Source organism: Salvelinus alpinus, chromosome 14 (assembly GCF_045679555.1).
Source record: "Salvelinus alpinus chromosome 14, SLU_Salpinus.1, whole genome shotgun sequence".
NCBI lineage: Eukaryota > Metazoa > Chordata > Actinopteri > Salmoniformes > Salmonidae > Salvelinus > Salvelinus alpinus.
In genome coordinates this window covers 52,586,781-52,609,734 of record NC_092099.1, presented here as the reverse complement: position 1 = coordinate 52,609,734, position 22,954 = coordinate 52,586,781, and the positions used below count along the sequence as shown (strand labels likewise).

The window sequence follows — 22,954 nt, the reverse complement described above, 5'->3', positions numbered from 1 at the left end:
TGTTCTGCTCATGCATTGAATCTGCTCCTCAAGGACATCATGGCACTGAAAACAATGGATACAGCGACCTGTTGATGAGCCAAGGAAATGGTTAGGTATGTGAAGGGTCATCAAGTTATGGCAGAAATCTACCTCACCAAGCAAAGTGAAAAGAATAAGAGAACCACTTTGAAGCTGCCCAGCAATACACGTTGGGGTGGTGTTGTCATCTTGTTTGACAGTCTCCTGGAGGGGAAGGAGTCTCTCCAAGAAATGGCCATATCACAGTCTGCCGATATGGACAGCCCCATCGAGAGGATCCACCTGGATATATTTTGGGAGAGAGTGATAAGCACAGTTTTTTTTCTTACCTTAATTTAAATAGGCAAGTCAGTTAAGAACAAATTCTTATTTTTAATGACGGCCTAGGAACAGTGGGTTAACTGCCTTGTTCAGGGGCAGAACGACAGGTTTTTACCTTGCCAGCTCAGAGATTCGATCCAGCAACCTTTCGGTCTAACCACTAGCCCACCTGCCGCCCCAGTTCTCCTGAAACCTATAGCAGTAGCCACTGCACGGATTGAGGGAGACAATGCCATCCTGTCTGATGTTCAGACTCTACTTGCAGATGTAAGAGAAGAAAGCCGTACTGCCCTGCCCACTTCTCAGTTGCTCCAAGCAGAGGAAACTGCAGTTCTGAAATACATCAAAAAGTATGAAGACTTCTGCCTGAAGCCCATACAGACTGCAGCGTACATGTTGGACCCCAAGCATGCTGGCAAGAGCATCCTGTCTGGAGCAGAGATAAACAAGGCCTATGGTGTCATCACTACCGTGTCTCGCCACCTTGGCCTGGATGAGGGCAAGGTTCTTGGCAGTCTGGCGAAGTGCACTTCCAAGCAAGGGCTTTGGGATGGAGATGCAATATGGCAGTCGTGCCAACATATCTCATCAGCCACCTGGTGGAAGAGACTTTGTGGATCTGAGGCTCTTTCCCCTGTTGCCTCCATCATCCTTCAAATCCCACCAACATCAGACGTCTCAGAGTGCAACTGGTCCTTGTTTGGGAACACACACACCAAAGCACACAACAGGCTGACCAATACAAGGGTTGAAGAATTGGTGGCCATACGGGCAAATTTGAGGCTTTTTGAGCCTGACCACGAGCCATCCTCAACAAGGTTGAAAAGTGACAGTGAAGATGTCAGAGTCTAATGTTCAAGAGGTGGACATTGAGGAGCTCTAGGGAGAAGACATGGAAGCCTGAGAGGAAGACAACCAAAGCTTTAGTTTCTTGACTATCATTTTACAGATTATGATTTTGGGAGATGCGATGGATCATTGGGGATCTTTCAATATTCCCTTTCTTTTGTTGTTCAGTGAAATCATCCCATGTGAAGAGTCAACTCATTTAATCAAGGTTCCATTTGTAACTATTATTTTTTCTATTGGAAGGATTTAATAACTTGCAATTATGTCTACTTATGATAAGGTAAATGGTTTATGTTTCTGTCTCCATATGATATGGTAAACATATCCAATGCAAAAAACATCTACATTGTAAAAAGGTATTACTATTAATTTGCATATACTTCCGTTTATTCCCACAGAAAGTTTACACCTCTGAAAATTCCCCAAAATGTGGGGAATACTCACCACAAAGCTAAAGGCCCTGGGACTGAACTCCTCCCTATGCAACTGGGTCCTGGACTTCCTGATGGGCCGCCCCCAGGTGATGAAGGTAGGCAACATTAACTCTGCCACAATGATCCTCAACATGGAGGACCCACAACGTTGTTTCCTCAGTCCCCCCCTGTACACCCTGTATACCCACGACTGCATGGCTTCACACAGTTCCAACTCCGTCATCAAGTTCCCTGAAGACACGACAGTAGTAGTCCTGATTACCAACAACCTCAGGATGCTAAAGAAATTCGGCATGTCCATTCACTATAATTTCACAATTTAATATAATGGGCAACCTGTTTTCTGAAAACAATGCCTGCAGTACCGCGGTCAGCCTTCAATTTGATATCTTCAATGCGAGGGGGCAGTCGTTTTCCGCTGCGTCTGATTAAAGGTAGGTAGCCTAGTCGAAGTCCATTCTCTACATTTTACACCTCATGTACAATAATCAGTGGTCCTCATTTAGCGTTGAATTATTTTGTTGTGATTAAACATTTCCATAATAGTCACAATAGACCATTCACATACAGAGACTTCAAATTACAACCCAACCTATATGTATTAGCTACTGCAGTTCTGTTCTGATGCGGTTGTAAAGAAACAGTTTAAAGACAAATATTTTTGATAATGAAAGACAGTCTGTTTTGAGACTGCGGGCCTTTGCACCTGACGAACTAAAACGTGGAGGAATGCGGTTAAATATCCGTTTAAGAAAATCGAGAATGCGACACTGACTGCGACTGCGCGAATTTGCAGGAAGTGTTAATAGTCGTTTTACCAGCTGATAAATTGTCAACAGTCTCAAGACGGGGACCTCTGATCGTTTCAGAGGGCGCCGATATTGTCACTGGTATGTATTCATATTTTTCTACTCCCCGAGTGTACATATGGAATGTGGAGCTGCAAGAATGAAAGTGAGACGGCCGTCGAACCAGAGCTGGGGCGGATTTGCCTTAACCGCAGCAAAATGACTGGGCTTCAACGGAGTCCATTCTGTACGGAGATACAGCAGTTAACAGATAAAGCTGACGATACCTGCATAGCGCCTATTTGAATATTCATACCCCGATGTAAAATAAAATATACAGCTAAATGCGTAGCAGATAATGAAAAACAATGGCATAAGCTCTCGTGGTAATGAAAGTGAAAACACTGCGTGCTGTCACTCCACTGAAATGACAATAGCTCGCTGCCTGGCGAAATTCCAGCGTTTGGATGAATGTGACAGTGGTGAGTGGGACATCAACTCGCCGTTGTTGGTGCATGCGACTGACATGACCAGGTCCATTCGTTCTATCAAATGGACCTGGAACACGAGAAGCCAGCCCCATGTTTCGACCTCTCAATGACCCCTATGGCGGTTCATTTATATCGCTATAATAAAAAGAAAGAAAAAAACATCCTCTCACTGTCAACTGCGTTTATTTTAAGCAAACTTAACATGTGTAAATATTTGTATGAACATAACAAGATTCAACAACTGAGACATAAACTGAACAAGTTCCACAGACATGTGACTAACAGAAATGGAATAAGGGGGAGGTCAAAATCAAAAGTAACAGTCAGTATCTGGTGTGGCCACCAGCTGCATTAAGTACTGCAGTGCATCTCCTTGTGGACTGCACCATATTTGCCAGTTCTTGCTGTGAGATGTTACCCCACTCTTCCACCAAGGCACCTGCAAGTTCCCAGACATTTCTGGGGGGAATGGCCCTCACCCTCCGATCCAACAGGTCCCAGATGTGCTCAATGGGATTGAGATCTGGGCTCTTCGCTGGCCATGTCAGAACACTGACATTCCTGTCTTGCAGGAAATCACACACAGAACGAGCATTATGGCTGGTGGCATTGTGATGCTGGAGGGTCATGTCAGGATGAGCCTGCAGGAAGGGTACCACATGAGGGAGGAGGATGTCTTCCCTGTAACGCACAGCGTTGAGATTGTGTGCAATGACATCAAGCTCAGTCCGATGATGCAGTGACACACCGCCCCAGACCATGACGGACCCTCCACCTCCAAATCGATCCCACTCCAGAGTACAGTCCTCGGTGTAACACTCATTCCTTTGACGATAAACGCGAATCCGACCATCACCCCTGGTGAGACAAAACCGCGACTCGTCAGTGAAGAGCACTTTTTGCCAGGTCTGTCTGGTCCATCGATGGTGGGTTTGTGCCCATAGGTGACATTGTTGCCGGTGATGTCTGGTGAGGACCTGCCTACAAGCCCTCGGTCCAGCCTCTCTCAGCCTATTGCATACAGTCTGAGCACTGATGGAGGGATTGTGCGTTCCTGGTGTAACCCGGACAGTTGTTGTTGCCATCCTGTACCTGTCCTGCAGGTGTGATGTTCGGATGTACCGATCCTGTGCAGGTGTTGTTACACGTGGTCTGTCACTGCGAGGACGATCAGCTGTCCGCCATGTCTCCCTGTAGCGCTGTCTTAGGCGTCTCACAGTACGGACATTGCAAATTATTGCCCTGGCCACATCTGCAATCCTCATGCCTCCTTGCAGCATGCCTAAGGCACAATCACGCAGATGAGCAGGGACCCTGGGCATCTTTCTTTCTGTGTTTATCAGAGTCAGTAGAAGGCCTCTTTAGTGTCCTAAGTTTTCATAACTGTGACCTTAATTGCCTACCGTCTGTAAGCTGTTAGTGTCGTAACGACCGTTCCACAGGTGCATGTTCATGAATTGTTTATGGTTCATTGAACAAGCATGGGAAACAGTGTTTTAACCCTTTACAATGAAGATCTGTGAAGATATTTAGATTTTTACGAATTATCTTTGAAAGACAGGGTCCTGAAAAAGGGACGTTTCTTTTTTTGCTGAGTTTATTTACATAGCACAAATCCGTAGGCTGGTGACAAGAAGACGTCACAAAATGAAATATGCAACACACAATGAAATATGATTGTCATGCTCAAACATCCTCTGCATGTGTTTTTGTCAGTCATCCTAGATTTGTGTGGATGGGCATTATTGCAGAACATGCAATAATGATGTCATAAATAGATCATGATATTAATGGTTATCTGAACTGATGAAAAAATAATGACCCACCTGTCCAGACTGAATGACACCTGCTGTCATTTGAGCCACTTTCATTTTTCCATTACCAGCATTGTCCATTACCAGTTCCCTCTGTTCTGTTGTCATATCTATTCCACATCAAGTAACTCGTGCAAGCAGTAAAATCAGATCAAATAAATAAATCCGCACCTTATGGAACAATGTGGACTGTGAGGACACACACACGTATATATATATATAGTGGTATTATAAATGTTCTATTTCAGATGTGTAGTGGTGTAATAATGTTTTTGCCTTCATTTGTTTGGACCCCAGGAATGGGGATCTTTAATAAATACAAAATCTTCTCTCATCTGCAGAGAGAAAAAGAGGAGAGGTGGAGAAAGACTTCACGTCCCAGAGTCCACTGTAGTCTGAGCTCCCATCACTGGGAGGCTCCCGCCCTCATCTCTGTCACCATGGCTACCAGAGGGAGTGGCCGGCCCAATTGCATGCTGCCCCAGACAAAGATATGCCAGTTTAAACTGGTGTTGCTGGGAGACATGGCTGTGGGCAAGTCCAGCCTGGTGCTGCGCTTCGTCAAGGGACAGTTTGATGAGTTTCAGGAGACCACCATTGGAGGTGAGGAGAGAAGTTGACTAGCACACTGTTGGCCCCAGATCAGGGTTAGGCAACTCTGTTCCTGGAGTGCCGTAACAAAATCTTCTGTTAAGAACACAGAGTGTTTTACATAATTACATAATTACTTTTACATTCACTCTCTCTTTTCTCTCTCAGCTGCATTCCTGGCCCAGTCTGTGTGTCTAGACGACACCACTGTGAAGTTTGAGATCTGGGACACGGCGGGGCAGGAGCGCTACCACAGTCTGGCTCCCATGTACTACCGCGGGGCACAGGCAGCTATTGTGGTCTTTGATATCACCAAGCCGGTACAGTCCTCAATCGGCGCACCACAGAGCTGCATTTTCAGAGCTAACTTAAGGAGTAAACAATAAATGTATTGGGTGATTCCATGCCAGCAGGAACAGAAAATATGTTCGGTATCTGATAGAAACTTCATTGGGAGGAAGGATATTTACCATGCTTTTACATTTCTATCACAAACCATTTTTGAGAAAATCATGATGAAATGGGCAATTTTAGGAACTTTTTAGACATACACTGACTATACCAAACATTAGGAACACATTCCTAATATTGATTTGCACCCCCCCCATTTTGCCCTCGGAACAGCCTCAATTCGTCGGGGAATGGACTCTACAAGGTGTCAAAATTATTCAACAGGGATGTTGGCCCACGTTGACTCCAATGCAAAGTTGTGTGAAGTTGGCTGGATATCCTTTGGGTGGTGGACCATTCTTGATACATGTGGGAAACTGTTGAGTGTGAAAAACCCAGAAGCGTTGCAGTTCTTGACACAAACCGGTGTGCCTGGCACCTACTACCATACCCTGTTCAAAAGGCACTTAAACCTTTTGTCTTGCCCATTCACCTTCTGAATGGCACACGTATACAATCCATGTCTCAAGGCTTAAAAATCCTTCTTTAACCTGTCTCTTCCCCTTCATCTATACTGATCGAAGTTATTTTAACAAGTGGCATCAATAAGGGACCATAGCTTTCACCTGGATTCACCTGGTCAGTCTGTCATGGAAAGAGCAGATGTTCTTAATGTTTTGTAGGCTAAGTGTATACATGCCTCTTGTAAGACCCTATGATGTGTGAACCGTACATGATACAGACAACATCGTGGAGTCAATATACTCCTTATAGCGTTCTCTCAAATATGGAGTGTCAAGATACAGAAATAAAATTTTTCACATTCATTTACTCAACATTACAAATATTAATATCTCAACTTCCTTTTTTGATGTAGCTTATTTTTAGACACATTTTAACAGTACACTCTTAAAACACATCACATTTCCAGAGTGGCTCTCTGGTACTATTAATGATATGACCCATTTTCTACATAGAAATTGACATAGGTCATTAACCAATCACAGCCCTCCTTTACGATTGCACATTCAGCAAATCACCAGCAGTGGGAGGGAGTTCCCTTTGAATCCCTTTACCATTCACTGTATTGCTGGTGTCCATGTAAATGTATCCTACCTTCAGAATTAGCAGAGGCCACTCTGGAAGTGTGATGTACTTGTAGAGGTTATTGTTCCACACAATATGTCTTAAAATGAAAAGGGGTCATTTTGAGATTACATATTTTTTATGTTGAATAAATGAATATGCAAAATTATATTTCATAATCAAGACATTTTAGAGCACACTATAAGGAGTATAATTATTTTATTAACCAGGCAAGTGACGGCCTACCAAGAGGCAAAATTCCTCCTAAGGGGATGGGGGCTGGGATTCTAAATAAAAATGTAGGATAAAACACACATCACGATAAGAGAGACAACACTACATAAAGATAGACCTAAGACAACACAGCCTGACATCAACACAACATGGTAGCAACATGACAACAGATGGTAGCAACACATGGCAGCAGCGCATGGCAGCAGCGCGTAATGACACCAAGCTGTTGTCTTTATCATGTACGGTTCACAGATCATAAGGTCTGACAGGAGTAATGTATAGGTCTAAAAAGGGCCTAAAATGGCCACTTTCATCATGTTTTAAAAAAAAAATGGTTTGTGATACAAATGTAAAAAGCATTTCAAAGACCCTTCCTCCCTTCTATGTGAGAACTGCCAGAACAATCTGAGATACCAATATTTTCTGCTGCCGTGGAATCGCCCCATTGTACTGTACAGACGCTCTAGCCCTCTCTATCATGTGAACATTGCCATGTTATTTAAATGTTGCACTGTATCTGACTCCCTCTTTCTCACCAACTCGCCCCTCTCCCATGGCCTCTGCTTTGCCCTCCTGTAGGAGACGTTTGAGCGAGCCAAAGCCTGGGTGAAGGAGCTACAGAGGCAGGCAAGCCCCAACATTGTCATCGCTCTGGCAGGGAACAAGGCTGACCTGGCTGAGAAGAGACTAGTGGAGTACGAGGTACTGTACTCAACACTGACTCAGTAACATGTTATGGTCGTCACTATACACTGACATAATACTATATCAAATATTAATTATAAAACACTGGGGATTCCCAATACTGATGGATTGTTGCCTCCTGTCTGACAGGAGGCCCAGACCTATTCTGAAGACACTGGGCTTCTCTTCATGGAGACCTCTGCCAAGACGGCCATGAATGTCAACGAACTGTTCCTGGCCATTGGTAAGCTTCCATCTTCCCCCATCAATCTATAGGGATACTTATAGGTAACACCATTTTTGTTAATTCCAATTGTTGACCTAATAACAAAAACTGTTAACAAATGTTTTCATGACTACATGACCTGCCCAAGAAAAACTCCAGGCCCTAGTTAGAACTAGGTCAGAAGAATAACATGATAACAAAGTTTGTTCCACTGTCTCTGCAGCCAAAAAGATGCCAAAAACTGACACCCAGAACCCTACACACGCAGCACGACACCGGGGAGTGAACCTACAGGACCCTGATGCCCACAACACCCGATCCTGCTGTGGAGGAAGCGGCGGAGGGAACTAGGACCGCTCCACTTCCACCCTGCTCCCAACCTCTGGGGTCGGGCAAGGGGACACCCCCTTCAAACCTCCACCCTCCCTCCCATCCACCCAGACAGCCACAGAGAGAGAGACATGGGGGAAGAAAGAGTCGGAACAGGACGGTTGTCTTTTGCGAAGCCAGATAGATTTCTGACAGAGAGAGGTCTGATAAAGACTGACAGGAAGAATAAAAGAGTGTGAGTGAGACTGTATAGTATTTAGCACTAATCGTGGATGTTGTTTTGCCTTCGGTCTGTCTCGATTCATTTCAATCATGGTTCCATTTCATTATGCAATCGCTGCAGTGTCGGTCCTTGAATGGCAGAGAGGGAAGAAAGGAGATGGAGCGAGGGAGTCTTAAGGGATGAGGGGGGAAAAGAGTGAATGGGATGCAGGCCACACTCCCTCAAAGTATTCCCATTACTGCTGTCCTGAATGCCCCCTCATCACCCCCTCTAGCATGAGCCCCAGGCAGCCTGAGCAACCTGAAGCCTTGGCCTGAGCCATTCCAGACACTTCCCGGTTGCCACAGATAGAATAACCCATGTTAGATGGCACAGTTTACCCACAATCGCATGAGAGGGAGGGAAAACACAGTTCATGGTCTCTTCTGATGCCCTTATTTCCTCTGGCCTCATTTATTTATTTCCCCTAGGCTATATTATTATTATTATTATTAATACTCCTCAGAGCAGCGGTGTTGTGAGACATCATGGTGCCAATGCCAGTCTGGTATCATCCAGGCCCCTCGTCCTCGATCTCACCTCCACCCACATTTGTACAGTAGATATACACTGAAGAACCCACAGTACAGAGTGAGTCTGCTCTATGCCATGTCTGAGTCTGGCTCTCGCTGGAAACTACCACTGTTTCTAACAATCAATCCACTGTCTAGTGCAGGGTTTCCCAAACTCCTTCCTGGGCCCCTCCTGGGTGCATGTTTTGTTTTGTGCCCTAGCACTACACAGCCAGGGCCCCAGGACCGAGCTTGGAAAACCCTGGTTACTGCACAGCGATATCCAGGGCTGCAGCTTCTCCTGATCAGGAGAAAATCCTTGCCTCTCCCGAGTGATAATTTATAGTAGGATCTCAAAACCCTAGCCTGGTCCCAGATCTGTTTGTGCTGTCATTGCCAAGTCCCTATGGTTGACAATGATCGTGGAGTTGGCAAGACAGAAAAAGCAGATCTGGGACCAGGCTACTCAAACCCCTCTAGGGATGAAGTCCTGTAGTTAGGAAACCATTGTATCTTGCCTGTCATGTTGTGACTGCATGGGCCATGATATACATGCTATGTTCTGCTGTTCCTCATTTGTCCTGTGTCTTACTGCGTAAGAGTTGATGTAAATGAAAACAATGTAATAACGCTTTTAATGACTAACGAGCTGATGCTGTTCAAAGCACTGGTTTGGAGACAGACAGCTTTGATGACAGAGCTACCCACTCTGTTGATGGACTCCATTGACTCATAACCCCTAGACAGTCCATATAGATCTGGAGGGATGAGAGAAGGCATGATATTTGCTTCACCTTGTCAACTGATAGACTGGGTGGATTTAATTTTGCCATATTGCTTCTAACTCTTCATTTGTTTCAGATCTACAGGAGGTAGGTAGGGGATAGGGGGATCATTTTGGAATTGCGCATGTTTTAGCTAAGAAGAATAAGGGTGCTTACAAGGGGTTTGAAAAACAAAAAAAAGTGCCTACTCTGTTTTATTCCCCTGTATGCTTTTTGAGTTTGCTTTGGGGTGTGTTCAGTACGTAGGAGTCAAAGTAAAGCATATCCCTGTAACCATTAACTGACTGCACGTTGTCTGTCAGTCTGCTCTTTGTACAGTTGTGAGGAACTCTTGTCAAATACACTATGTATTTTCACCTAATTGTATTGAACCTGTTTTGTTGTTGATTTTACTGACTAGAATACCTATGTCATCCTGGAATTAATCGCTAACTAAGGACCCTAATCGATGTGATGAGCTCTACTTAATTTAAAAACAAATTGTTTCATGGGCTCATCATGATTAACTGATGAATCCATAAGTCACTCATTCATTAACTCTATGATCACAGGTTGTGTAATAATAATGACGTTCACACAATGTGGCGGAAAAACTTAAACTCCCATCAGCACCTCTGTAAAGCATTGTTGAATAAAGATGTGCTATTGCGCCATGTGTGCAGTCAGTGACTATGAACCGATGGTATGTCTCAAAATGGTTTAGTCCAGTGGTGATACTTGTCTCCTGTCATGGGTTTTGGCTTGAAACTGGGGGTTTTCTGGGGGGGGGGGGGGGCTGCTAAAGACTTCAGGAACCAGGGTGCACGGTTTGGTTTTTGCCCGAGCACAACACAGCTGATTCAAATCACCAACTCATTATTAAGCTTTAATTATTTGAGTCAGCTGTGTAGTGCTGGGGCAAAAACCAAAACGTGCAACCAGGGAGGGCCCCAGGACCGAGTTTGGGAAACCCTGGTCAGTTATAAAGTTGTCCATGGACCCTCTTATCTCTGCATTTGTATAGAAGAGTCATATCTCATGGACAGATTAAACGGTGAACAGGAAATTAAACTTTTGCAAGAATTTTACTTCTGGCTAAAGTAAAGTAAAGATGTCATGAGGTTAATGTTCAAAATTGGTTTATGACTATTTGGTGTACAAACATTCACGTTAACAACCTTTTCTTGTTTTCCAACACAGCCCTTTTGAAGTTGACCCAACCTGGAAAACTACGGAGGAAACAGTGTGCCTCATCTGAAATTCAACTTGTTATTTTTCTTCTTAAAATCACAACTTTCTTTATAATTTCATAATTTAAAAAAAGGAACTGAACAGACTTAAAAAAATACATTTCCATCATAGGATTCTCTACTCTCCCTATACTAAAAAAAAACATCTCTGTTGGTTTGCATTGAAGAAGGACAATAGGTTTGCATTGACGGACAATATCAATATAAAAAGGGTTAATAAGAATCTTCTATTTGACAACAGTTCCCACTGACTTCCCCCTGAAACCTGGGTCAAGTTCCAGCCCTAGTCCTCACTCTCGTCATCGTCCACTGCAGTGTAGATGACCTGGTTCCTGCGTTTGATCCTAGGGGTGCTGCCTGTACTGATAGGTTCCCCCGTCTCCCCACTGGTGCGCTTAGGGATCCGTACGTGGGGCTCCTCCCTTTCCGGGGGTGAGGAGTGAGAGGGAGGAGGCAGGTTGAGGGACAGGCGTGAGGGAGGAGCGGGGTCTGATTTGGGCTCAGGCATGGTCAGAACCATGCGGCTGGGGGGCAGCTCTCTAGAGGGGGGCCCCGAGTCCCGTCTCCCTCCTGCTTCCCCCTCTGGGACCACTGCATCAGGGCTCTTCCCCCTTCCCTCTTTCTCTCCTCCCTCCTCCTCCTCCTCCCACTCATCCTCTATGGTGATCTCATCAGGGTTGTAGGAGCTGGACAGGCCTGAGGTGTCACTAGGGTACTCACTGGGTTCATCTCCACTCTGGACTTCATCATCCTCCAGCTCTGGGGCGCCTGTGCCTATCTGGCCCCCATACCCTCCCTGCCCAACCTGGGCATAGATGTCTCTGAGACCCAGGGTGGCACAGAGCTCGGTGGTCTGCGGGTTGGTGCTGTAGCTGGGGTGGGCATGGGGCTGTGGCCGGGCAGGGTCATAGGCTGGCACGGTCAGGCAGAAGTTGTCAGGGATGGACAGTTCACCCCCCAGGTCACCCACAGCCTCCATCATGGCTGCCTCAGAAGCACTGAAGTCCCACCTAGACAACATACAGAAGTAGGTAGACACAGAGATCATGAGCAGCACATTACACGTGTGTGTGGGGGTGCATGCGTAAGTGAGGGATGGTGTGTATGTATGCATGTGTGCAGTGTATGTATGTGAGATAGCAGGATTTAATGTGTGTGTGCGTGAGAGAGATAGCGACAAAAAAAGATAGATTGATTGAGTGAATGAGTAAGTAAGAGAGGTGTGTGTGTAGTATGTGAGAGAGCCAGTGAGAAAGAGAGAGAGAGGTGTGTGTAGTATGTGAGAGAGCCAGTGAGAAAGAGAGAGAGAGGTGTGTGTAGTATGTGAGAGAGCCAGTGAGAAAGAGGTATGTGTAGTATGTGAGAGAGCCAGTGAGAAAGAGAGAGAGAGGTGTGTGTAGTATGTGAGAGAGCCAGTGAGAAAGAGAGAGATGTGTGTAGTATGTGAGAGAGCCAGTGAGAAAGAGAGAGAGAGGTGTGTTTAGTATGGGAGTGCCAGTGAGAGAGGCGTGTTTAGTATGTGAGAGCCAGTGAGAGAAAGGGGTGTGCGTCTGACCTTGTGTGCAAGCCGTTGTTCTGCGGGGGGTTCCAGTAATTAGGGCTGACAGTCTGCAGACTGTCTGTAGCTTTGAGGATGGCCAGCCACTCTGGATCATACTCCAGACCCTGGGACGATCCTGGTCTGTCTGCTACCTCTACGATCTGAAACACACACCCTACAAGTCAGCATCATACAGCAAATACTAGCCCAAAATAAGACTTGCACGCAAGCTGTTTCACAGACCAATATGAACAGATTCTCCATTCAAAAGTAGGTTTAATCTGGATCTCTGAAACCAGAACATAATCCCTTCACATCTATGTCAACACCCTCTCTCTATATCACCCTCACCTGTAGGAAGTCCCTGTATGGAAGGCACTTATCCAGTGAGAGGAATTTGGTAGTGCGGGGGGCAGCATCAACTTTGGCCTAAAGAGACAAACAGAGCAGTGATATAACCAGTGCTGCATAGACAATATCAGTTATGTGATCTAGCAGCACATACATTAGATATACAATCAGGAGAAAGAAGATGTTGGTGTGGGAATATGTCAATGTTGGTGCTGAATCAACACATCCTGCGACAATCAAAGAATCTTAAATTCTAATTAATCAGAAAGAATCCAAACTTTGAATATGCACAGCAGTCTCTCTCTCAACGGTCTTCAGTTCAGCTCACCGGGTGCTGCATTAGGGCAGCGAACTTGACGTGGAGGTGCGCAGAGAACCAGTAGTTAGGCTGCAGGTGGGCCAGGAGCTCTGCTGCTGCAGGACTACCCAGTGTGTTGGACTCCACCTCCTGCCTCAGGAACTTCTTCTTCCTCAGCAGCTCCCCCGTGCTGCCGTAATGGTAGATTCCACGAGGCCAGTCATGGGTCAGAAAGACATCCACAGGCATCTGGATCTAGTGGTAAAATAGGGGGGACATAATATGACATATGATAATAATAGGGGGACATATGACGTATTAACCCTGTGAGTGGTAGTCACCTGTTTGATTTTGAAGACATCGATGTTCCTGATGTGGTAAACACTGCGTAGAGTTTCTGGGTTATATGGAGGGAACTCATAATGTCCTGAAAAAAAGAGCATTGATTACATTTTAAAGACAGTTGAGCTGCAACACATTTGCAGAGACAGGAGAACATATCTACTAGAGCTTTCTGACCTCACCTTTCCTGTAATCATGCCCTTTGAAGATTCCAGACAAGCCACCTATCCTTACTCCTTTGTAGCGCACAACGCCAGCGTAACCTGATGGAAGACCATATACACTGTTGTTATTGGATGCACATTCAGGCAAGTGAAAGCTCCCGAATTTCCTGATTGACAAGTGGCCTTGAGAGGGCAATCCGTGGAACTTGTAATATGCGTTTTAGCTTTGTAGCCAGAGTGTGAAGGTAAGGTCTTACCCATGTAGTAGATATTGGGAGCCACCCAGCCCCCGTACGGAAGCTCCTGGAGATGGTTGGAGGCCTCGTGATTCCCACCGATGAAGATAGTCAGGACCGGAGCCGCCTTCTCTCCAGAGTAGTACCTGCACAAACCAAGATACAACCATCAGAAATACAACAGATTGTCCCTTAAACTAAAGGAACCATAAGTAGTACTGACAGGGTTGGGCTTAACCAATTTAACCCACCTGGCTGTTGATTCCTATGGCATCTAAAGCCATAGGGGTTAACAGCCATCTATCTCTCAGAGTAAGGTAGGGTCTAGAGTTTTTCCAGGATCAGGTCATGCGTGGGTCAGGAAAAACTCCTGGCCCTACATTAGAGAGAGAACGAGAGAGAGCAGAGGTGATAGGAAGGTACTAACTTGTAGAAGGTCTGCATCTGCCTGTACTTTTGCGGCACAGCCATGCACTTCATGTCCCCCTCGTTCCTCACAGCCTGGAAGTCTCCACAACACAGCAGCAGGTCTACCTTCACCCCCTCCTTCTGCTCCAGGTAGCCAATCGTCTCATAGATCTTATCCAGCTCTCCATGGCAACACCCTTCCACAGCTATTTTCATGGCTGATGATTGGCTGTAGACTCCCGTAAGGGTATTATTTTTCTGTGCTGAGCTGAATTATATGATGAGGAAGACAATTATATAATTGAATAAAATACAATGTAGCAAGTTAGCATATTAGCTCAATAATTTGTGTTAATTGATTGCTACTAGCTCCTGTAGATAACTGCTAGCTATCACACGTCCGCTGTCCGGGGTTGTAGACTTGTCCTGGCTAAGAGATACATGCAATGCAATCACTAGTCAAATCTAACTAACATGTTCAATTGTTTCTCGCCTTTTGCACTTTGAAGTTACGATAGAGTTAGCTAACTAGCCACCATGGTTATGTTGGTTTGTTCTGTTTATCTCAACCAAAATGTATGACTCGAACGTTTTTCCCACCTCTGCGTAGTTTGACCTCAGCGCATGCTCAAACATTCACCAAAGTAAATCGACTGATGGATTCGTAGGTAGCACTTTCCACAATCAAAATAATTTACAAATAGTCAAACACCTATACAATATCCCGAACTGTAATACTTCCTAATACCAGCACTTCTTTATGAATACAAATATTTGTTGTATGCACATTAATGCTTATAACAAACATATGTCTTAATCAGCCATGCTTCAATGTCAAACCTGCGCGTTTAGAAGCAAAATGTACTTGATTGAGTTGATTTACAAATTGACATTCGATCATCTACAATGTAGCCAGTTGGTAAATATAAATACTAGTTTCATTAGAAAAGGAAACGTTATTTGTGGCTCAAACAGACCAAAGACACGCATATTAACTCCACATAACCCATGGTATACTAACTTATTCTGAAGGGTTGGGTGATTAAGCTATATTTACTTTTTAAATCTGAGCAGCTGGTTTGGAGGGCGGAGTATTCGTAAAGTGCTGCTCCGATTGGGGCGCTCGACAGGGGAAGAGATGGCGTGCTTGTTGGAGTCCCCTCTCCGCATCAGCGTGTTATCTGTGAGTGTCCCACTTATACTATGAAATAAATACTAACGTTTTCCGTGCATTATTCAGTACATTGGATAGTGAAACGCTTTTTGTGTGTCTCATCAATAGCAATGTCTTTGACGACATGCACTGAAGTTGCTGCTAGCTAGCTAGCACAGGCTTTGCAACATGTACTGTATCTAGCTAGCTAGCAAGGGCGGTCTCCCGATTGTCACCCGGAATGAGTTAGTTAGCAACCGGTGACACATTTTATGTGAATCCAATTAAAATGAAAAATCCCAAACCTGTAGCTAACAACTTTATTGCACAAAACGTTAACGATACAATCAAAAGGTTATGCTAGTTAACTGGAACCAACCGCTAGTTAGTTAGCTAATTGGCTACCTGTAAATAACCATAGTTACTCTAGTTACATAGACACTGGTTCAACTGCTATCTGAAAATCACTCATTACTGCCACGCACAGGTTGGAAGTCTAGAACAGCTCAATACATTGGAGGTGCCGAAGAGGATTTTTTCCCCGGTTGTTTGTACATTTTATCTTTAGACGATTTTTGAAAGTACAGCGAAACTCCATATTTGGTGTAAACGAACGTATTTTGACATTATAACGCTTGCAGAGCTGGTAAATGGGAGTTTGAATCTGAGCTTCCTGGGCGTTACGCTTCGATCACACCGACAGGGTTTTTGTGCAAAATAGTACGCAGCATCATCTGGATATGTATGCCACAAAAGTTCAACATTCACGTTCTGCTACCATTTCTGTCAAGCGGTGTTACGCATGCAGTTTAACGCATACGTTCGATAAATGCAATTATGCACTACAATGAACGCACTGCCACTGCAAGGCAAACACAGTGTTTCATTGGATATTAATGTAATTCTGGTGTACCAAAATGAAATGATGCTGTCGGTGCCAACTGCTGTCAGTTTTGTGATCGAGACGCTACTGTCAACTTTTTAAAACTTTAAAGTTAGCACTTTGCTTACGCTTCGAACACACCGACAGCGTCATTGCATTTTGGTACACCAGAATTACATTCATTTCCAATGAAACGCTGGGTTTGCCTTATTAAATTTAAAAAAAATTTTTTTTTATTTAACCAGGAAAAGCCTATTGAGACCCAGAGTCTCTTTTTCAAGGGAGACCTGGCCAAGAAGGCAGCAAAAATCAATACATTACAGAATTAAAACATACAACCTGATCCAGCCTAACGCTTCGAACACACCGACTGCGTCATTGCATCACTGCTGCATAACATTTTGCGCAGCTAGGCAACTATACTGATGCAGGTACCTTTTGCAAATGGTCGCATGCGGTTGGACACATGGAGGAGAGAATAATTTTCGCAGTATCTTCAAAACCGTGTCTTTTTGACACAACTGCTGACAGCTACAGGGACATAAACACACAAAATGCTGCTTGGAGACAAGTGTCCACGATAGTAGGATTGCCAGGTCAGTTTAGTAGTGAGCTTGTGCTAGATGTGGCTAGTTAGCGTTAGCTAGCAGACCCACACAGACCTGCGCTTTCGGCGGGGCTGGTCCCGGCCCAACAGCGCGATCAAGACCACCTTCCTCAACGTTGGTCTCATTGTTGAAAGAGCCTACTCTGCCTATCTTTACTATTTATTATTGCATTTCGCTCCAAAACTGCATTTTGGAGGGAAATTATATTATAGGCTCTCACAATTAATTTGAGGATATCATCGAATAAATAATATACTTGGCAAATAAATTTATAAAAAATGTAAAGAAATTATGCAATCAAACTGTTTTTATGTAATCACAAATTTTTACTGAATGTGTATGCAAAAAAAAAACGACATTCATATTTTGCTACTTTCTGTCAAGTTCACTCATACAATTTGATGCATACGTTCGATTTATCGAACGTATGCACCACACAGAACGCACTGCAACTGCCTCTGCAACGCAATGCTGCAAGGCAAATGCAGCGTTCCATTGGAAATGAATGTACTTCTGGTGTATCGAAACGCAATGACGCAGTCGGTGTGTTCGAAGCGTAAAAAAGCATTTACACTCCTCTGTAACAGTCTCCCATCAATATTTTAAATTCATTCAGTGGCACTAACATATCGATATGTTATTGTTAGTGCCACAACTTTATAAAGTTAACGTTAGTAAGATGGCTTGAGATTTAAGTTATCATGCAGGAAACTAAAACTTTACACATACACTGCTGGCATCTAGTGGCCAAAATATAAATTGTGCCTAAGCTGGAATAATACATTGTGGCTTTTCTCTTGCATTTCAAAGATGATGGAACAAAAAAAACACAAAAAAACACTTTTTTCTTTGTATTGTCTCTTACCAGATCTAATGTGTTATATTCTCCTACATTAATTTCACAATTCCACAAACTTCAAAGTGTGTCCTTTGGATGTGTATGTGACCAATAAAATTTGTTTTGATTTGAAATGGTATCAAGAATATACATATCCTTGCTTCAGGTCCTGAGCTACAGGCAGTTATATTTGGGTATGTAATTTTAGGCGAGATTTGGAAAAAACAGGGTCCGATCCTTAAGGAAGTTTATTAAAAAATTATGCATAAATATTATCCTTCCAACCACTATATGAAAAACACCAATTCAAATTGTACCTTTTGTAATTACCACCCAGAAACAGTGTTGCGTCTTTTTTGGCATTGTATTCATGTAAGGAATCTGTGGCAAGACATCAGTAGAGTTATAATTGAACACATTTATGAAGATTTGACACTATTATGGAGAGATGTACTGCTTGGATTCTTTACTTACGATAGAAATAAGTTGAAACAATTTCATGTAATTAATTTCATTACTCTTTTGGCCAAATTTCATATTCACAAATATACATTTACAAACAAAACACCACATTTTATTACCTTGCAAAAAGAAATTGAACTATATTTTAAGACAATTAAAACTCCAGAATTATAAATGTGTGTATGTCCTTTAAGGTCCTTGTGTAATGTGATATTGTATCCCCTAGCCCCGCCCCTAGCCCAAATGTCCTTTTTATATTCTTTATATATACTTGTGTTCCCATGTACTTTTTGTATTGATTTGTTGTTAAGAAAAAATAAGAAAAGTAAATATTGGAACGCCAACTGCGAGCCAGGCCCAAAATCAGTGCCCGATCACTAATGCTCTTATGGCTGAATGGAAGCAAGTCCCCGCAGCAATGTTCCAACATCTAGTGGAAAGCCTTCCCAGAAGACTGGAGGCTGTTATAGCAGGAAAGGGGGGACCAACTCCATATTAATGCCCATGATTTTGTAATGAGATGTTTGACGAGCAGGGGTTGGATTCACAAAACATTACTTACGAAAAAAACGTAAGAAGTTTCTTAAGGAAAAAATTGCATTTAAGAAGACGTTTCTTGTTAAGAGTTTGTGAATTTGTGCCCTGGTGTCCACATACTTTTAGTCATGTAGTGTATTTCACATCGTGAGTAGTGCGGAAAGTTCTGGACAGTCCCCACCACTCAATGATAAAGGTATTAAGTGACATACGACCGTCTTGTGCTCTGGATGAGTTTACAGCTTGACGAGAGTAGCCTAGCGCCTGTCGTACAGTTAGGAGGAGCTTTTCTGGGATGGTGTATCTGTCTGGCCCAGACCAGTCCTGACTGCGGAGTGTGTGTGTGTGTGTGTGGTTGGTGTCAGCGGTGGGATGAGGAGGGAGGCCAGCACCGACTCACTGTTGTTCTCTCTCGTGTCACCATGCAGGAGGTCACAGCCACCAGCCGCCATTATGTTGACCGGCTGTTCCACCCCGATCCACAGAAAGTGCTGCAGGGAGTCATGTAAGTACATTATAATTTACATGACCTTGTGTTGTATTAGCCTATGTCTTACTATAGGAACATTTTATATTTGTCCTGTCACTGTCCCTCTTTGTTTGCATCCCAAATGGCACCCTTTCCTCTACTTAGTGCACTACTTTTGACCAGAGCCTTATGGGAAATAGGGTGCCATTTGGGACATAGCCTCTGTGTCTGTCCTTGTGCAAGTCTGAATGCCCATTGAGCAGGTAGCTCTTGGTGCTCTGGAGGGAGCTGTCTGTCAGTGATTGGTTGTTTGAGTGCAATGTGAGCATGCCCAGTGTGAGCTCAGTGAGAGCTGCTTAGACCACTTTGTTTACATGTGGCTGGCTGTATGACCTGTGTGTGATCAGTCAGTCTGCTTCATCTTTATTTTTTACTCCGAGGCCCAGCTCTGGTTACGGTTTTAGGCAGCTGGCCGCATCGCTACCTGACTGGTGCAGCTGTTCTTTTCCACTGGCCCCCGCCAGCTCATGGCTATTTCATTCCATTAACTACTAGTATCTTTATATCGCATGCATTATGTTCTATAGGGTCTCATCGGCTAAGGGCTGTTCTTATGCACGACGCAACGCGGAGTGTCTGGATACAGCCCTTAGCCATGGTATACAGGCCATATACAACAAACCCCGACGTGCCTTATTGCTATTATAAACTGGTTACCAACATAATTAGGGCAGTAAAAATTTAATGTTTTGTCATACACATGGTATACGATCTGATATACCACGGCATTCATCCAATCAGCATTCAGGGCTCAAACCACCCAGTTTATAATCAGTATTCTATCCTCTCAAAGCAATAAGTTACTAAGCTTGAGCAGCACTGATGTTTCTCAGTTGAGCCTGTAGATGTTAGCCCTAGTGTTTAGACTTGTTTAGCGCTGGTGATATGAATTATACTGTGGATGAACTATGACAAGTGTCGTTATTGTGGCTGTTAGTAACATGCTGAGGGAGCTCCACACGTGTGTGTGTGTGTGTGTTCACAGTGACATGAAGAATGCTGTCATCGGAAACAACAAACAGAAAACCAACCTGATTGTCCTGGGAGCTGTGCCCAGGTATCTCTCGCTTTCCCTCTTACCTTCTTTCTCCTCTCTCACCTCCCCTCTTTTCCTGCTTTTCCTTTCTTCTTTTTTTTCTCTCTCACGGAGTCTGTCCCTCCTTCCCCCCAGGTTACTGTACCTGCTCCAGCAGGGCTTATCCAGCTCTGAGCTGAGGACAGAGGTGCTGGGCTCAGAACTGAGGACAGAGGGTGCGGTGGTGCTGGCCTCAGAGCTGAGGACAGAGGGTGCGGTGGTGCTGGACTCAGAGCTGAGTACAGAGTGTGCGGTGGTGCTGAGTACAGAGTGTGCGGTGGTGCTGAGTACAGAGTGTGTGGTGGTGCTGGGCAGTCTGGCCATGGGCACCGAGAACAACATCAAGTCCCTGGTGGACTGTCACATCATCCCTGCTTTGCTGCAAGGTACACACACACACACACACACACTGCATACAATAGGGAAACAACGAACAGATAATGGCGCCGGAGGAGATGGCTGCCGTTTACGGTCTCCTAACCAACTGTGCTATTGAGTTTGTTTTTTTCACGTTATTTGTAACTTATTTTGTACATAATGTTTCTGCGACCGTCTCGTATGACTGAAAAGAGATTCTAGATATCAGGCCAGCGATTACTCACCCCGTACTGGAAGAAGATTTTTTCTTTAACGAGTCGGACGTCATTCGCAGGAGAAAGAAACAGGGATATCGGGGACGTAGGTCGGGGTGCCTTGTAAGGATCCGACGGCGAGTGGGTAATCTGCCTTTACCATCGGTCTTATTAGCCAACGTACAATCATTGGATAATAAAATAGACGAACTACAATCACGTATATCCTACCAACGGGACATTAAAAACTGTAATATGTTATGTTTCACAGAGTCGTGGCTGAACGACGACATGAATAACATACAGCTGGCGGGTTTTACACTATCGGCAGGATAGAACAGCAGCCTCCGGTAAGACAAGGGGTGGCGGTCTGTGTATATTTGTAAACAACAGCTGGTGCACAAAATCTAATAGTAAGTAAGTCTCTAGGTTTTGCTTGCCTGAGGTAGAGTATCTCATGATAAGCTGTAGACCACACACTCTTTACCAAAATAGTTTTCATCTATATTCTTCGTAGCTGTCTATTGACCACCACAAACCGATGCTGACACTAAGACCGCACTCAACGAGCTGTATACGGCCATAGGCAAACAGGAAAACGCTCATCCTGAGGCGACGCTCCTAGTGGCCGTGGACTTTAATGCAGGGAAACTTAAATATATTTTACCTAATTTATACCAGCATTTTAAACGTGCAACCAGAGGGAAAAAAACTCTAGACCACCTTTACTCCACACACAGAGACGTGTACAAAGCTCTCCCTCGCCCTGCATTTGGAAAATCTGACCATAATTCTATCCTCCTGATTCCTGCTTACATGCAAAAACTCAAGCAGGAAGCACCAGTGACTCAGTCAATAAAGAAGTGGTCAGATGACGCAGATGCTAAGCTACAGGACTGTTTTGCTAGCACAGACCGTAATATGTTCTGGGATTCTTCCGGCATTAAGGAGTACACCACATCAGTCACTGGCTTCGTCAATAAGTGCATTGATGACGTCGTCTCCACAGTGACTGTACGTACATACCCCAACCAGAAGCCATGGATTACAGGCAACATCCGCACTGAGCTAAAGGGTAGAGCTGCCGCTTGCAAGGAGCGGGACTCTAACCCGGAAGCTTATAAGAGATCCCGCTATGCCCTGTGACGAACCATCAAATAGACAAAGCATCAATACAGGACTAAGATTGAATCGTACTACACCGGCTCCGACGCTCATCGTATGTGGCAGGGCTCGCAAACTATTACAGACGACAAAGGTGTTAGCAATTGATGTTGATGTTATTCTTCAATAACACAAACTCCAAAGCAAATTAGGGGGAGAAAAATAGGTTTATTTGAAAAGAACAAATCAAGATCATGTGCTGGGAGGTAGATGTTCAGTCTCCCATTTATATCCCCCCACCCTAGTCTGGGGTTAACCAATGAGAATTCCTTGCAGTACCACATGGCCAAATAACAACTATCCTGTTCCCGACTCAATGTACGGAATGTAACGCACGTAGCTCTGAGTTCAGGAGTGACATTCCACAGATTTTAAACAGCTGTTGAACTGAAACCCAACTCCTATTTACATTGACAATTCCCTATTGACCATTAGTACTATATTTAGTTTAGTACTCTTGTCCTCTCATCCTCTGCGTTGTGTATTTATCTTCAAAATATTCTTGTAAAGGGAAGCACAGCCGCGAGCTGCCCAGTGACACGAGCCTACCAGACGAGTTAAATTACTTCTATGCTCATATCGAGGCAAACAACACTGAAGCATGCATGAGAGCATCAGCGGTTCCGGAAGACTGTGTGATCACGCTCTCCACAGCTGATGTGAGTAAAACCTTTAAACAGGTCAACATTCACAAGGCCGCAGGTCCAGACGGATTACCAGGACGTGTACTCATGCATGCGCTGACCA

General features: G+C 44.3%; 3 protein-coding genes across 10 annotated transcripts in view; 2 read left to right on the top strand and 1 right to left on the bottom strand.

The window, feature by feature from the left end:
* Positions 1 to 1,944: 1,944 nt before the first annotated feature.
* LOC139539057 (ras-related protein Rab-5B-like) lies at positions 1,945 to 10,494 on the top strand. 2 transcript variants are annotated; one of them, XM_071341758.1, is made up of 6 exons: positions 1,945 to 2,059; positions 5,060 to 5,321; positions 5,478 to 5,629; positions 7,599 to 7,721; positions 7,854 to 7,947; positions 8,153 to 10,494. In XM_071341758.1, exons 2-6 carry the CDS (start codon positions 5,159 to 5,161, stop codon positions 8,278 to 8,280), a joined length of 660 nt encoding a protein of 219 aa, XP_071197859.1. In that variant the 5' UTR covers positions 1,945 to 2,059; positions 5,060 to 5,158; the 3' UTR covers positions 8,281 to 10,494. The 2 variants fall into 2 exon arrangements, with proteins under 2 accessions (XP_071197859.1, XP_071197858.1); XM_071341757.1 differs by lacking the exon at positions 1,945 to 2,059 and adding an exon at positions 2,385 to 2,515.
* A 425-nt stretch (positions 10,495 to 10,919) lies between these two features.
* Positions 10,920 to 15,576, bottom strand: dbr1 (debranching RNA lariats 1). Of its 4 annotated transcripts, none has more exons than XM_071341753.1 (9): positions 15,444 to 15,576; positions 14,406 to 14,654; positions 14,000 to 14,124; positions 13,761 to 13,841; positions 13,578 to 13,663; positions 13,267 to 13,491; positions 12,939 to 13,016; positions 12,603 to 12,748; positions 10,920 to 12,057 (listed from the first exon to the last, which is right to left on the bottom strand). In XM_071341753.1, exons 1-9 carry the CDS (start codon positions 15,554 to 15,556, stop codon positions 11,331 to 11,333), a joined length of 1,830 nt encoding a protein of 609 aa, XP_071197854.1. In that variant the 5' UTR covers positions 15,557 to 15,576; the 3' UTR covers positions 10,920 to 11,330. The 4 variants fall into 4 exon arrangements, with proteins under 4 accessions (XP_071197854.1, XP_071197857.1, XP_071197855.1 ...); XM_071341756.1 differs by lacking the exon at positions 15,444 to 15,576 and adding an exon at positions 15,227 to 15,404; XM_071341754.1 differs by lacking the exon at positions 15,444 to 15,576 and adding an exon at positions 14,987 to 15,399.
* LOC139539054 (armadillo repeat-containing protein 8-like) overlaps positions 15,463 to 22,954 on the top strand; it is a 39,521-nt gene continuing 32,029 nt past the window's right edge. For all 4 annotated transcript variants that reach the window (XM_071341751.1, XM_071341750.1, XM_071341749.1 and 1 more), the window contains exons 1-4: positions 15,463 to 15,569; positions 19,296 to 19,372; positions 20,382 to 20,453; positions 20,568 to 20,857. In XM_071341751.1, the coding sequence (XP_071197852.1) occupies positions 15,525 to 15,569; positions 19,296 to 19,372; positions 20,382 to 20,453; positions 20,568 to 20,857 (484 nt within the window). In that variant the 5' untranslated portion in view covers positions 15,463 to 15,524. The remainder of the gene's footprint in view (positions 15,570 to 19,295; positions 19,373 to 20,381; positions 20,454 to 20,567; positions 20,858 to 22,954) is intronic.